Genomic DNA, 15,524 nt, shown 5'->3' on the forward strand with positions numbered 1-15,524 from the left:
CCCTGTTCTCCAGGGGAGATGATCTGTGCAAGTCCGAAGGTGAGCTGTCATTCTGGGGGATCCCCAGGTTTCCCCTGGAGGCTGGCAACCCTCCCCCGACATCCCTCCCTCCTCCTTTCCCAAACCAGAGCCGGCCTCTCCAGCCGCCCTGCGCTTTTGCAAAGTCCGCCCCGCGAGGAGGGGGGGGGTCTTCCTCGGGCCAGGGCGGGGGGGGGGGCGACACCCACGTCCGCCCCGAGAGCGCGAGCGAGAAGAAAAAGTGAAATTGAGCCTCGTCGGGGCATGCGCACTGGGAGGATGCCATATTGGAAGCAGCGGGCAGTCCGCGGAGGCGAGCGGGTCGCTGGTTCGCGGCCGGGCGGGGCCGTTTCGCCGTCGGGGAGGGGAGGAAAAGGCCGATCCCGGGCAGGTGAGAGCGGGGCGCGCCCGGCAGGGAGGGTTCGAGCCCCGGGTTGGGCGTTGTCGCGCGGGGCGGCATGGAGAGGTTTGGGGGTCCTTCCCTCCTCCTCCCCCTCCTCTTTTTTTTTTGGCAGGTTTAATAGCGGACCGCGGGTGGGGGCGCTTTGGGCGAGACCCCTCCCTTGCCCCAATTTTTTTTGCAAGTTCATTGCAAAGAGCTTTTCTCCGGCGCAGAAATAATAATAATTGCGCGCCCCGATCCTGTGCGCGTTGAGTCGGCCACGCGGAGCGCAAAGGGGGCTTCCCGGACGGAGGGGGAAGGGGAGGGGAAGGGGAGGGGAGGGAGCGCGCCACCCGATCCTAGCGGAGTTCCGCTTGGCGAGGCTGACTCGCGAGGAGGACCACCACGACTGGCCAGCTCGGGCAAAGGCTCCTTGTGAGTAGAACGCCCGTGAACGGGATCGGGTGTGTGTTGCCCGTCTGCGCCTCTTGCATTGGCGGATCCGAATTAGCAGAAAGGGGAGACGAGCCATTGATGGCTTAATTGATTCGAATAGGCGGGGGAAGGGGGGGTCTCCTTGCAAGAAATAGAGAAGCGAGGCCGGATCTTTTGGGATGCGTCCCTCTTGGGATGCTAAATCTCGTGCGCTTTTGGATCCCAGTTGCGAAGGCTCATTTTTGAAGAGTTGACTTCAGACGGGGGCGGCGGGCAGAGGGAGCTTCTGGCCACGGGACGCGCTTCAGACAGCGGCTGCCTTACCAACGTGCTCGGATCCGGCCCTTCCCGGCCTCCCCCCTGAAATTGCGGGGGTTTGGCTGGCGGCGAATGGCGATTTGGAGAGCGTGTCAATTTCAACATGGCGGGTTGGGTGGGAAATTGACACGACGCGGCGGATCGGGGCAATGCCCAGCAATGCGCGCCGACTCGTGGGAAAGCCCCTCTGCAGGACGGACCTCGGCTTGCTTAGGGCGAACCGCAATAGCAGCTTGGCAAATTTATACGCAACCCCCAGACCATGTGCCTCGCCCCAAACTTACTGGAAGGTCAAGCCCGGCGGGACTTTTATGCAGTTTACTCGCGAGTAGGAAATAGATGGGGCGGGGTACAGCGGGTCTCACTGGGCTTATTTATTTACTCCTTTATTGTATTTAATTTGTAGGCCGCCCCTCTCTACCCAGCGGGCTCGAGGCGGCTTATAGCGTTAAAATTGCGTACAATGGTTGAAATAATAAAATCCCGGGCCGTTGCTTCTCGATGCCCAGGTTTGCAAGCGGTTTTCTCGGAAGTAAGCCTGCAGGACTACTTAAGTGGAATGTTGGGGGAGGGGATTAAAAGTAAAAAACAAACAAACCCGAAAACTACGGCTGGAGTCCTAAGAACACTTTCCTGGGAGTAAACCCTGGTAAATCAAACGGGACTAACTTCTGAGTAGTCCTTCCGGGGCTTGCTTTGTACGTTTTCTCTGCGAGATCCATGCTCCGTGTTGTCTTTGCGGAGGGGTGGAGGCGGACACGCTCCAAAGATGGTGCTGGCGCGTGCAAAAAGGGTTTTGTGGACTTCGGACTGCAAACCGGTTTTGTTCTGCAGCGCCGCAACCGGAGCCCGATGCGAATTGTGCAAGCCGCTGGTCTTGGATGCGGACCGAAGGCGCGTTTTGTTCCTTTTTTTATGTGGATTGGACCGAAGCGCGTTGCCTGCCTTTGGCCGAGGCCGTACAGACGTGTTCTTTTCCGCAAAGACACGTGTTCCCTAAATTAAATGAAACCTGGGTCAGTGTCGGGTTGAAATAGCGCGTCCCATTGCACGTGCCTTGAATACTGGGCAAGAATTCCGCGAGACGCGTTGTCTGCCCGTGGTAAATCCGGTTCATACGTCCGCGGGTGATCCGTGTACGCTTCTTTCTTGGTGGATCGAGTCGTTCTCGGTTTTTTCCCTTCCACGCATGCCCCGGTGGGCTTTTTTGGGTTTCATCTGTACGGTGAGGAAACATTGGCTCCTTCCAGCAAGCGGCTTGCTGCGGCTACGTGCACGCCCAAGGTGTGTTCGGCGTAACGTGTGCACAGGGATTGCGTGTCCAGGCGGTAGTGCGGGGGATGTCTGTTCGGCAGCCCGATCAAAGCCTGCCTATGGTTTTTATCACTGTTGTCCTGCCCTTTTTCCCAGGGAGTTCAGGATGGGGGGGGGGGGTTTCGACCTCTCCCCTACTCAGAAGTAAACCCTACAGCTGTTCCATGGGGTTTGCTTCCTGTTAAGCTCGCCTGCAATTGCAGCGTGAGCCTAATCCTAATTCAGAGGTACACCCTGGTGATGATAGTAAGATTTACTCAAGTGCAAACCTACTACCAAGTAAACCCCAAGTTTAATCCAACGCAGACATGTTCCTTGGTCTTGCAAGCAAATCTGAGCCCCATGTGGTTTGATCTTGGAGAAAGCTGGCCAGGATCAGAATTACTCCTGAGTCAGCATTCCCAGGACTGGGCCTGCCACTTTATACGAGGCAGTGCCTTATAAATTATGGCGAAAATTTAGCATCCTGCCGTCTTCCTTCATTGTCCTGATGTATGGTGACTTAGGAGTCAGCACTTATTTGGACTTCTGAGTTAGCATGTTTAGGAGGATCTGGATCCAAAAGTGGAGTTGGAACTCCACAAAGCTTTTAATAAAAAAATTGCAAGAAGAAAAGCTGGTTTTATACTCTGCCCGAAGGATTCTCAAAGCGCTGCCCGAAGGATTCTCAAAGCGGCTTACTTTCCTCTCCCCACAACAGGTAACTTGTGAGGTGAGACTGAATGAGCTCTGACAGAACAGCTGTTTGAGAACAGCTCTAACAGGACTGTGAGGGAGTGTTCCTTTCTAACACTGGAGTGGGTGGAAGGGCCTTTGAGATTTAGGGTCATCCTGAAATTGCAGATCAGCAGGTTTCAAGGCAGGGTACTTCTTCGGTCAGCTCCTAATTGGGCAGTGGAACTCACATGACTGCTGTTAACTTCCAGCTTAGCCAAAAGCACAGAGCCTCAGGTAGAAAGCCTGCTACCCCCCCCTCGCCACCTCCTGCCTAGGGTTGCCATCCTCCAGGTAGCAGCAGGAGCTCTCCTGCTATTGCAGTTGGCTCTCCAGATGACCTAGATCAGAGGTAGTCAAACTGCGGCTCTCCAGATGTCCATGGACTACAGTTCCCATGAGCCCCTGCCAGCAAATGCTGGCAGGGGCTCCTGGGAATTGTAGTCCATGGACATCTGGAGGGCCGCAGTTTGACTACCCCTGACCTAGATCAATTCCACTGGAGGGTGGACCTCCCAGGCCCAAACTCTTCCCCCCAGGCTTGTGCCCCCCTCCACCCCCAAATCTCCAGGTATTTCCCAACCCAGAGCTGGCAACCCTGACCCCGCCCCCCAAAACATAGGTAGGAAAACCCATCTCTTTGGAAGTACAGAATTGCTAGGGTTGCTTTATCCTTGAAATGGGCGTCTCTTGATTTCTCTGTTGACTGTATGAACGGCTCCTCTTTGTGAGTTGGCTTTTATACCCCACTTTTCACTACCCGAAGTAGTCTCAAAGTGGCTTACAGTCGCCTTCGCTTCCTCTCCCCACCGCAGACATCCCTGAGAGGTCGGTGGGGTTGAGAGAGCTCTGACAGAACTGCTCTGCAAGAACAGCTCTAAGAGAACTGGAGGTGGCCCAAGGTCACCCAGCTGGCTGCATGGGGAGAGTTGGGGAATCAAAGCCAGCTCTCCAGATAGAAGCTGCCGCTCTTAACCGCAACACTAGGCTGGCTCTCCAGTGATGTGAAACTGGTTTGGTGGGGCCATTGACAGGTGCGCAATGTTACTTGCTTGAGTAGGAAATATGGGAGGGCTGTGGCTCAGTGGTGCAGCCTGTGCTTGGCATCCAGAAGGTCTGCATTTCTCTTGTTTATATTATTTTTATTGTTGATTTATTATTAATTGCTGCCTTTTTACCTGCCCTTCCCCAGAGGCCCAGGGCAAGTCATAACAAAGTAAAATAATCCATGGAAGGTTTTCCATGACATTTAAAAGCGTAAAATCATGGCCAGAAATTAAAATGTTTGAAAGAGGTAAAATAAAAGACACATCTCAGTGAAACGTCCAAGTTTCTCAAGACGTATGCAATTATTGTCTTAATGCTTAAGCCAAAATTATAACAAGGTGACTTACTCTGAAATTATTTATTTATTATATTTATATACCGCCCTCTCCGAAGCCTCAGGGCGGTTCACATTAAACAGGAACAATACAGGTAACTTATTTTTACAGTAATAAAGTGATAACAACAAACAACATAGAAAAGAAGAAAAATATAGAGAACATTATATTAAGGCAAACTGATAGCCCAGTGGGTTGGGCGGAGTTGTAGTGGGTGCCACAGGAGGGAGGCTCAGGGGGTTAGGATTAGGGTTAGGGTCAGGGGAGGGCCCGTGGGAAATGGTGGTTCCGGTCGACCTCAACCAGATGCCTGGTGGAGGAGCTCCCTTTTGCAGGCCCTGCAGAACTGTTCAAGTTCCACCAGGGCCCTGATCTCTTCTGGGAGCTCGTTCCACCAGGTGGGGGCCAGGATGGAGAAAGCTCTGGCCCTGGTTGAGATCAAGTAGGCTTCCTTGGGGCCAGGGATTGCCAGGCAGTTGGAGGTGGTGGAGCATAAGTCTCTTTGAGGGGCAGTTGGATCTGAGTTACAGAAGGTCCCGGGTTCAATCCATGGCATTTTCCAGTTATGAGGACCAGGCAGTAGGTGACGTGAAAGACCTCAGTCTGAAGTCCCTGGAGAGCAGCTGGCGGTCTGAGTAGGCAATATTGACCTTGACGGACCAATAGTCTGATTCAGTATAAGGCAGCTTCCTCTGATCGTTCCATTCAGGTCAGAAGCTGTTGCCCAGTGGGAGAGCCTCTGCTTGGCATGCAGAAGGTCCCAGGTTCAATTCCCGGCATCTCCAGTGAAAAACAACCAGGCAGCATATGATGAAAAGCACCATTTCTTGGAGAGCGGCTGCCAGTCAGAGTACAGTATCGACCTTGAGGGACCAAGGGTCTGATTTGCCATAAGGCAGCATTGTGTGCGCAAACATATTCAAATATGCATTCGTTGTGGCTACAGAGATTTCTTTGGAGAGGCAGCTGTCGATATTTATGACATTTGTGCTCCGTTGCTGTGCAGCAAGAGTACAGCTTGATCTAGACCAGGGGTAGTCAAACTGCGGCCCTCCAGATGTCCATGGACTACAATTCCCAGGAGCCCCTGCCAGCGAACGCTGGGAATTGTAGTCCATGGACATCTGGAGGGCCGCAGTTTGACTACCCCTGGTCTAGACGCTGGAGCCAGTTTACACATTACGAAGTCCTTGCACCTGCAGAGAGTCAGCAGAGAGTGCCTTAATTTCCAGGCGCACAGGGGGCATTTGGACTGGGCTGCAGGCAGGGGGGTTTCATCCTGTACTGTTTTCCTGACTGGGTGGTTCAATTTGTGGGGTCCCACAGCTGTTCCTGGTTGGGAAGATGATGCAACAGAGGCTGTAGAGGCCACAGTTCCGATCTGAATCTGGCCTGTGTGTGTCTGAGGATTAACTTCTGAGCATGATGAAGTGGAGGAGAGAGTGCAGTAGTGTAGTAGTTAAAAGGGCCAAATGAGTATCTGGAGGGCCTGGGTTCGAATCCGCACTTGTGTCAGCAAAGATTGCTGGAGCAGCACCTTGGGGAGTTGCGCATACTCAGTCTGACCCGCCTTGCAGGGTTGTTGTGAGAATAAAATGGCAGATGAAGCAAGCCACTGTGGGCCTTCATTGGAGAGATGTCTTACTCTAGTAACTCTGGGCCTCTGGCCATGGCTTATGCGCACTGATTAATGCCCCCCCTCCCACTTTGCAACTGAGCTCTATTTACAGAGCGTGAAATTGCAAAATGATCACAAAAGTGCATTGGAGGAGGGTTGAAAGTGCATTATCTCACATGTGTCAAAGTGCCTGCTTTGTCTCAAACTAAAGTGACGTCAAAGAAAGTGGGGGGGAAACGTGCTCCTGCCGGTGAAACTCTTGGTTTCTTTTCTCTCTGCACAGGAAAATTGCGTCCAAGGATGTGTTAGAAACCAGAGACCCCCTTTGGCTGCGTGATGGAGACCAGGGCGTCTGTGATCTTCAGCATGCATGAAACTCCGAACTTTGCCGAGGAGAAGAATCCCAGCCCGGCCAATGGGAATGAAGAACAGTTTGCGTCAGGTGGGCTAAAGACAGGGTCTGCTTGGGCTGCCAGGGAGAGAGTGGTCAAAGTGACGGACAAGGAACATCTGGTCCAGGGGTAGTCAACCTGTGGTCCTCCAGATGTCCATGGACTACAATTCCCATGAGCCCCTGCCAGCAAATGCTGGCAGGACACTCACAAGAGCAGCCCTGGTCTCCCAGCTATTGCTACAGGAAACATTGTCATTTGCAGTAACCTGGGTTTTTTTCTTTCTTCTGTGCGGTTATCAGATGAGAGCTCCGGTTCGGAGGATGTGGATTTCAGCTGGGACGAATACTTGGAAGAATCGGGGTCAAGCGCTGCCCCACACACTTCGTTTAAGCATGTATGTAATCTGTTTCTTTTTTTAATGGACCTTTGCTATCCAAGAAACAGAATTTGAAAGCAGGGAAGGCAGATGCCTTGTCTTCTATGTGCTGGAGCCTAGGGAGGGTTTGGAAATTTGAAGAGGGGTAAATTTTGCAAGCCCCCCCCCCTTTCCACTGAATCAGGGGAACTTTTCCAGGGGGCTGTGGCAGAGTAGTGATTACACCCTACTGCCTCTAGTATAGCAAAGCAAAAGAAACAACGGATCAGTCGTGTGGCCAACGCAATGAAGAAAGGGTGAAAATAGTCTCTTTATTGTATTTCCTTTGAAATACAATAGATTTCAGAGTCAGGGTCCACTTTCTGTTTCAGATACAAGGTAGATCCTTGTTCCATTTGTATTTCAGCAGCAGCAAAAGCCTCTGCAGCAGAGAAAACAGCTCTAAGAAGGAGCCAACCTCAAAGGGTTAGCTTGTCTTGCTTGAGCGATCAATTGAGGTCCTGCAGCCTGTAGTTCATCCGTCCTCTAGAATCTACCAGAACCTTGTTCAGCTCAGCTTTCAGCATCAACAACTCTCGTAATTGTTCAAAGGAAATACAATAGATTATTTTCACCCTTTCTTCATTGTGCTCCTGAGATATAACCGCATGATTTGTTGTTTCTTTAGCTTTGCTGTATTGTTTTCATGTTCTCCTCTAGTGCTTCTGTTCTGTCTCTAGTCTAGTCTAGGCCACAGGCCCTAATAATTTATCCAAGTACCAAACTTTTCTGCAATGTTCCCTCCAGCTCAACTCTGTGGCTTGCACCGACCACGGCCTAGTCTGCACACAATAGATAAATGCACTTTCAACGCACTTTAGAAGTAGATTTTCCTCTTCCGCACAGGAAGATCCAGCTGCGAAAGCACATTGAAAGTGCATTATATATTGTGTGCAGAGCCCTCTGGAATAATCCGCTTTGGCTTTTCTCCTTGCCCAAGGTGGAAACCAGCCTGCAGAGCAGCTTCCAGCCGGGGATGAAGCTGGAAGTGGCGAATAAACGCAACCCGGACACCTACTGGGTGGCAACCATCATCACCACGTGCGGGCAGCTCTTGCTGCTGCGTTACTGCGGTTACGGGGACGACCGCCGGGCAGATTTCTGGTGCGACGTGATGACGGCCGACCTCCATCCGGTGGGCTGGTGCACCCAGAACAGCAAAGCCCTGATGCCTCCTAGTGGTGAGTGTGGTGCATTTCCCCAAAGAGGTGTCCACGTGCTTGAATTCTTCCGGTGGGAGTTCAGAGACTTCCTAGAGCAGGGGTAGTCAACCTGTGGTCCTCCAGATGCCCATGGACTACAATTCCCATGAGCCCCTGCCAGCAAACGCTGGCAGGGGCTCATGGGAATTGTAGTCCATGGGCATCTGGAGGACCACAGGTTGACTACCCCTGTCCTAGAGAATGGTGTGAGGGGATCAAAGAAGCGTTTGCACTGTGCTTCCTTATTGCTGTCTAGTTGCCGTGGGAGGGGCAATTCGGACCGTGGCTGCAAAATGGGTAGAGGTTGAAGTCTTTCCCCTGCAGCTGTTCTCCAATCACAAGTGACCACCTGGAGATCGGCATAGCAGCGTGGAAAAATGGGGGCTGGGAGAAGTGTGTTTAACCCTCCTTCCGCCACCAGCCCAGGTCCCAACGGAAGGGTTTTGGTGCTGCTGTTGAGTAAGAACAGCATTTGGGAGAATGAACTTGAGAGAAGCCACGTTGGACCGGGCCAGCGGTCCATCCAGCTCAACACAGAGGTCAAAACCCAGGAGCCATCAGGGGGTCCCCCAGCAGGGCCAGAATTTCCGAAGCCCTCCCACTGTTGCCCTCCAAGCACCAAGAATACAGGGCGTTGCTGCCCCAGAGGTCATAACACAATAGCCGAATAGATGGATGGATTGAATGTTACGTCTCTCTTAAGTTGGCTTTAATGGTTTGAATGATGCATGTTTGTTTTGTTGAATGTTTACAAGGTGTTTTTACGTTTTACGTCCTACGTGCCTTGGTGGCGCTGATGAGGGTGTGTACATTCTCTGAATAATCCTTATTGAAAAATACAGAAACCATTTCCTGTTGGCAACAATGGGCTCTCTGTAGTCTTGCAAAGCTGCTGATCGGCCATATTGGCTAACAAACTCCGCCTCCGTGCAAAATGGCCGTCCTATGCCTTGATGAATTCCAATATGGAAGCTTCACGTTGAACTTTCCCTTTGAAGCTCCTTTTTTTTTGCCAGAGAATGGTTTCTGTGGGGGTTTTATTAAGTCTCTGTGTTTTAATATGCTTAGGTGACAGCAGTTTCATAGAAGCAAAGCATCAGGGTGTGGGGAGGAGAGCAAGTTGTTGAGTGTTAATGGCCTTGGCAGTCATGAATTTGACTGATTTCATGTGAAGTCCTTTTTTTTAATTTTCCTTTTTATGGGCCTCCCAAACCGAGCTTTTATGATGTGGTTTCTAATTAATTCTATCAGACGAGAGGAAGCCTGGATGGCCAGAGATTACGCCATGCTGTAAACCGAGCCATTAACTGGTGGGGTCTAAGGTCAAGTGTTTTTTATCATGCTTCGTGCTAGAAACCAGTGGTTGGTTTATAGCCTGAGTCTTTGTGAAGATGCTGAACTCTACGTAGCTTCAACTAGTGGCCCATTTATGCAATTCTCCAAGGTGTAGCGTGTGAGCAACCCGCTACCAGGACGAGTTCCTTTGCAGGAAACCAGAGATGGTATGTACTCGGTGACTTGGTGGTTGACATTGGGAAGGACCCGGGTCTAATTGATTTGTCAAGTTTCCATTTGCGAAGAGGTGCAGAGCGCCAAGCTGCTTAAACGAATAAAATAGTTTTATTGTGGACAGAGAAGAGAGAGAGTCTCATACTCTGAATGTCACCACTAAGAACGTTAATATTACATATTTTGGGGATTAGATCCTAAGTGCTTTGCCACTGTGGCTCAGTGGTATAGCCTCCGCTTGGCATGCAGGAGGTCCCCAGTTCAATCCCCAGCTTCTCAAAGTGAAAGGTGATGTGAAGGACATAAGAATAGCCTTGTTGGATCAGTCCAATAGTCCATTTAGTCCAACATCCTGTCTCAGTCAGTAGCCAACCAGTTCCTACGGAAGGCCAACAATGGAATGTAGAGGCAGAGGCCTTTATGAGAACATCAGAAGAGCCCTGCTGGATCAGGCCAAGGGTCCAACTAGTCCAGCATCCTAAGAACACCAGAAGAGCCCTGCTGGATCAGACCGGGGGTCCATCTAGCCCAGCATCCTATGAACACAAGAATATCTGATGTTCTTAGGATGCTGGACTAGATGGACCCCTGGTCTGATCCAGCAGGGCTCTTCTGATATTCTTAGGATGCTGGTCTAGATGGACCCCTGGTCTGATCCAGCAGGGCTCTTCTGGTGTTCTTAGGATGCTGGACTAGATGGACCACTGGTCTGATCCAGCAGGGCTCTTCTTATGTTCTTAGGATGCTGGACTAGATGGACCCCTGGTCTGATCCAGCAGGGCTCTTCTGATGTTCTTAGGATGCTGGACTAGATGGACCACTGGCCTGATCCAGCAGGGCTCTTCTTAGGATGCTGGATGGACCCCTGGTCTGATCCAGCAGGGCTCTTCTGATGTTCTTAGGATGTCGGACTGGATGTGAAGTAGTGAAGTAGTTGTGTCTTCACAGCTATTGATATCCAAATCAAATGTTGTTGCATTTTACTCGGAGGGTTATACATATCCAGCAACTCTTCCAATCTTCACCCCCCAAAATCAAACCTTGTCAGCCATTAAAGAACCGGTTCATGTACATAACATAATTGAGTTTGTATAACTTCCCTTTGTAGCCGGAAAAATCACAGAAAGGAAAATGTACTTCTCTCCTGTCTCTTCCTTAATGATATACAGATACACTCAGAGTTGCTCATTTGCAAATTGCTGTAATTTGAATTGCAAAAACAAGCAACTCTGTTTGCCCTGCGGAGCAAAATGAACTTTATTTAAATGAGGGAATATGCTGTTTGTTTCCACGAATGGATGTTGGTCGTAAGGCTGAATGAGAAGTTGTCCGTCTGGGCTTGTGTAGGCAGAGGTGTAGGCCTACCGACTCCAGCTTTGGAAAATGCCAACAGATTTGGGGATTCTGCTTTGCATGGATAGAGTTTGAAAAGGGTAGGATGGGGTAAGCATGGGAAGGATGCCATCCTATTTCTTCCAAGATTATCAGGAGACTATGTATTTTATTTTATTTATTTATTTATTTATGTATTTATTTATGTATTTATTTATTTATTTATTTATTTATATTTATATACCACCCTCCCCGGGGGCTCAGGGCGGTTTACATAAGAACAACAACAGTACATAGAACAATCTATAAACATGTGAATACAATAATAACCGTATAACAATGTAATAGTATAAATAATATAGGCAATACAACAATGCAACAATACAAACAGGTCCAGAGCATGTTGGTGGAATTGTGAGGGGGGGCAGGGGGGGGGAGCAGGGGCCTTCCAGTTGTTGTTGATTGTGTCTGGTCTCAACCAAATGCCTGGTGGAGGAGCTCCTTTTTGCAGGCCCTGCGGAACTGTTTAAGCTCCGTCAGGGCCCTGATCTCCTCCCGGAGCTCATTCCACCAGGTGGGGGCCAGGACAGAGAAGGCTCTGGCCCTGGTTGAGGCCAGGCGGACTTCTTTAGGGCCAGGGATCCTTAACTGGTTGGGGGCATAGGAAGGGAGGCGATCCCTAAGGTACACTGGGCTTACAATGAGTTGTAATTCCAGGAGGATTCCAGCCCACAACTCTGTTTTGGCACCGCTAACCTTGCTGTTGGCAGTAGAAGTAGTTTCGAATAAGATTTACTTTCAGTAGAAACAGTTAATGTGGAACCTTCCTATTTAAACCTTAACCTGGACGTGAGTAAACTTTAATTCTTACAAAAGGAAGTCCAAACATTTATTTCACAAGAAGGAAAACATCCAAGGCAAAACCGCGAGTATCCTCAGGGTTACAGCCGCATTTTCTCACCTCCTTGCAAATTCTGCCTGGGATGTCAGTGCAGGCTTAACAGTTTTCACACAGATTTCATCATATCCCAACCAAGTTATTTATAGAAATCAGGAACCCGGAGCCTAATAACATTCACAGTGGAAAACGGGGTAGAAAATGGGAAGGAAGCAGTTCCGTTCGAAAGTGGTTCAACCATGCTTTGTGCTAACCTGATGCAAGCCGGTTTGTACAAATGAGCAAATAAATTCGGCTAGCGGCTAATTGCTAAAAAAATGGGTCTATTTGAAATGAGAGGAGGGAAAAAACATTAGCAACCAGTTACTAACCTTGAAAATGGCTCTAGAATCCACCTTCCAGAGGGACCATTTTCTCCAGTGGCGGAAAGCTCTACCCCCTGGAGTTCATTAGTCCCATGAATTTTGGGCACCCCAGTTGAAGAGGGATGTAGACAAACTGGAGCGTGTCCAGAGGAGGGCAATGAAGATGGTGAGGGGTTTGGAGACCAAGAGGTAGGAGGAAAGAGGGGACATGATAGCCCTCTTTCAGTGTTTGAAAGGTTGTCACTTGGAGGAGGGCAGGATGCTGTTTCCGTTGGCTGCAGAGGAAAGGACACGCAGTAATGGGTTTAAACTTCAAGTACAACGATATAGGCTAGATATCAGGAAAAGAATTTTCACAGTCAGAGTAGTTCAGCAGTGGAATAGGCTGCCTAAGGAGGTGGTGAGCTCCCCCTCACTGGCAGTCTTCAAGCAAAGGTTGGATACACACTTTTCTTGGATGCTTTAGGATGCTTAGGGCTGGTCCTGCGTTGAGCAGGGGGTTGGACTAGATGGCCTGTGTGGCCCCTTCCAACTCTATGATTCTATGATTCTAGGAAAGGTTGGGGGAGCTTGGTCTGGTTAGCCTAGAGAGGAGATGACTGAGAGGGGATTTGATAAGCATCTTCAAGTATTTAAAAGGCTGCCATGTAGAGGATGTAGCAGAGTTGTTCTCTCTTGCCCCAGAGGGACAGATCAGAACGAATGGGATGAAATTAATTCAACAGAAATTCCGTCTAAACATCCGGAAGAAGTTCCTGGCAGTCAGAGCAGTTCCTCGGTGGAACAGTCTTCCTCGGGAAGTGGTGGGTTCTCCCTCTTTGGAAATTTGTAAACGGAGGCTGGAGAGCCATCTGACGGAGAGGCTGATTCTGTGAAGGCTCAAGGGGGTGGAAGATTACATGTTTTATAAAAAAATATTTGAGATCCCATCAAGTCCAGGAACTTTATTCAATTTACTTCTTATACTCTCTATAATCTCATTTACTGTAATAGGCCCATTTAAAAGTCTTTTTTGATCAATGGGTATTACACTGTGTTGACTTAAATAACCTTCAGTTCCCTATAAAAAAAGGTAAAGGTATCCCCTGTGCAAGTACTGAGTCATGTCTGACCCTTGGGGTGACGCCCTCCAGCGTTTTCATGGCAAATTCAATACGGGGTGGTTTGCCAGTGCCTTCCCCAGTCATTACCATTTACCCCCCAGCAAGCTGGGTCCTCATTTTACCGACCTCGGAAGGATGGAAGGCTGAGTCAACCTTGAGCCGGCTGCTGGGATTGAACTCCCAGCCTCATGGGCAGAGCTTCAGACTGCATTTCTGCTGCCTTACCACTCTGCGCCACAAGAGGCTCCTCTGATCCCAATTTGAAAAAAAATTGTACAAATCTTTCTTGAATATTTTTCTCTCCTGTTAATACTCTCTGTCCAGGTGGCAGGTGACAGTGGATGAGCGATAGGGTTGTGGGTGTCCTGCATAGTGCAGGGGATTGGACTAGATGACCCAGGAGGTCCCTTCCAACTCTAGGATTCTATGATCTCCAGCTACCACCTTCAAGTTATTATTTTGATTATTATAATTATTATATAGATCATTGGCCGCCCCCCTGTGCAATGAGCCATCTTGGATGCCGATTAATTCTCCCTCTTTCATCCTGTGTGTCCGATTGTTGGTATAACTAGGATCTTGTTCCGTGATTTCCACGCTAACGCGTCGAAATCCGTGTTTGTAAATCATGTTTCGTGTTGGCAGTTCATTCTCTCGTGATGTATGCACCCATCAGCTGTCAGTTAGACGTTTGAGATTCTCATAATCTGTCAGGGCCTGTGAATGATCGGTCGTCCCTGTTCATTTAGAAGCAGCGCGAGTCCAGGTTTAGCTAACCAGAAGCACCCGTTCCTTCTTTCCGCTTGCAAATATGGCTTTAATTAACTTGCTGTCATGTTTTGGGGGTGTAGGAAAAACACATTTATCCCTCTTAAGCAGCCAGGCGAGCAGGCTTTGAGGAGACAGTACTGGTGGGATGAGAACAGTAAGGAAGAGGAGCCGTTTCCACACGCAACCCCTCCGGCTACTGCTGCTCTTTATTATAAGAGCCATAAATTTGTTAATTCCTCCAGAGACGTTATTCAAAGATAGCATTATGTAATACTCAGTGGTTAGTTATTTCGTTTTTTGTTTTCAGGAGCGGCTTCTTGGCCGCCTTTTAATTTTGCTAGTTTAAATAAATTTGCGCGAAGCTATAAAACCCAAGACGGAAGAACGTGCGCATTTCAGAGAAGGTGGGTTTAAATCGGGTGACGTTAGGTTAATCGTTGCTTGGAGCCCCAGATGCAGAAAGAAAAATGACAGTTGCCATTTCTGGACGGGAAATTCCTGGAGATTTTTTGTGGGGATGAATAGCATGGGGAGGGCAGAATTTTTGTGGAGGGAAAGGACATCAGTGGGAAAGGACATCACCTTCCAAAGTTGCCATTTTTCCCCGAGGGAGCAGATCTCTACTGACCAGAGATGAGTTGTAATGGCGAGAGACTTCCAGCCCCACCGTGTACCTGCGGGACTGCCTCCCTGTGTACACCTCTAAAAGAGTACGCTCCACCACCTCCAACTTGTTGGTAATCCCTGAACCCAAGGAAGCTCGCTTGACCTCAACCGCTTTCTCCATCCTGGCTCTCACCTGGTGGAACGAGCTCCCAGAGGAGATCAGGGCCCTGACGGATATAGAACAATTCCACAGGGCCTGCAAAAGGGAGCTCTTCCGCCATGCGTTCGGTTGAGGTCCTCTAGCTCCGACCTCTTCCACTGGGCCCCCGAGCCTCCCTCCCGTGAAACTGTGAAACTAATGCCTGTACCGACCATTCATTTTTCACATTCAGAGTAGTTCAGCAGTGGAATCGGCTGCCTAAGGAGGTGGTGAGCTCCCCCTCACTGGCAGTCTTCAAGCAAAGGTTGGATACACACTTTTCTTGGATGCTTAGGGCTGATCCTGCGTAGAGCAGGGGGTTGGACTAGATGGCCTGTATGGCCCCTTCCAACTCTATGATTCTATGATTCCATGGGCCCATGAACATGGGTTAGTTATGAATTAATTGTTCTGCTGTTTTCCATTTATTGTTCCTTTGTTCTTTGACTAATGATGGATGACTTATCTGTATTTTATTTATTTATTTATTTTATTAGATTTTTATACCACCTTTCCATATGGCTCAGGGCGGTTTACATATAACATCC

At 49.4% G+C, this 15,524-nt stretch overlaps 1 protein-coding gene across 2 annotated transcripts in view; it reads left to right on the forward strand.

The window, feature by feature from the left end:
• Positions 1–284: 284 nt before the first annotated feature.
• SFMBT2 (Scm like with four mbt domains 2) overlaps positions 285–15,524 on the forward strand; it is a 56,538-nt gene continuing 41,298 nt past the window's right edge. The window contains exons 1-4 of one of the 2 annotated variants that reach the window (XM_077340311.1): positions 285–409; positions 6,465–6,623; positions 6,876–6,970; positions 7,932–8,172. In XM_077340311.1, coding sequence (XP_077196426.1) covers positions 6,518–6,623; positions 6,876–6,970; positions 7,932–8,172 — 442 coding nt within the window. In that variant the 5' untranslated portion in view covers positions 285–409; positions 6,465–6,517. Of the gene's footprint in view, positions 410–753; positions 836–6,464; positions 6,624–6,875; positions 6,971–7,931; positions 8,173–15,524 lie in introns of those variants that run through there. The other variant, XM_077340312.1, reaches the window with a different exon arrangement.

The sequence above is a fragment of the Paroedura picta genome, chromosome 5, assembly GCF_049243985.1.
Source record: "Paroedura picta isolate Pp20150507F chromosome 5, Ppicta_v3.0, whole genome shotgun sequence".
Taxonomy (NCBI): Eukaryota; Metazoa; Chordata; class Lepidosauria; order Squamata; family Gekkonidae; genus Paroedura; species Paroedura picta.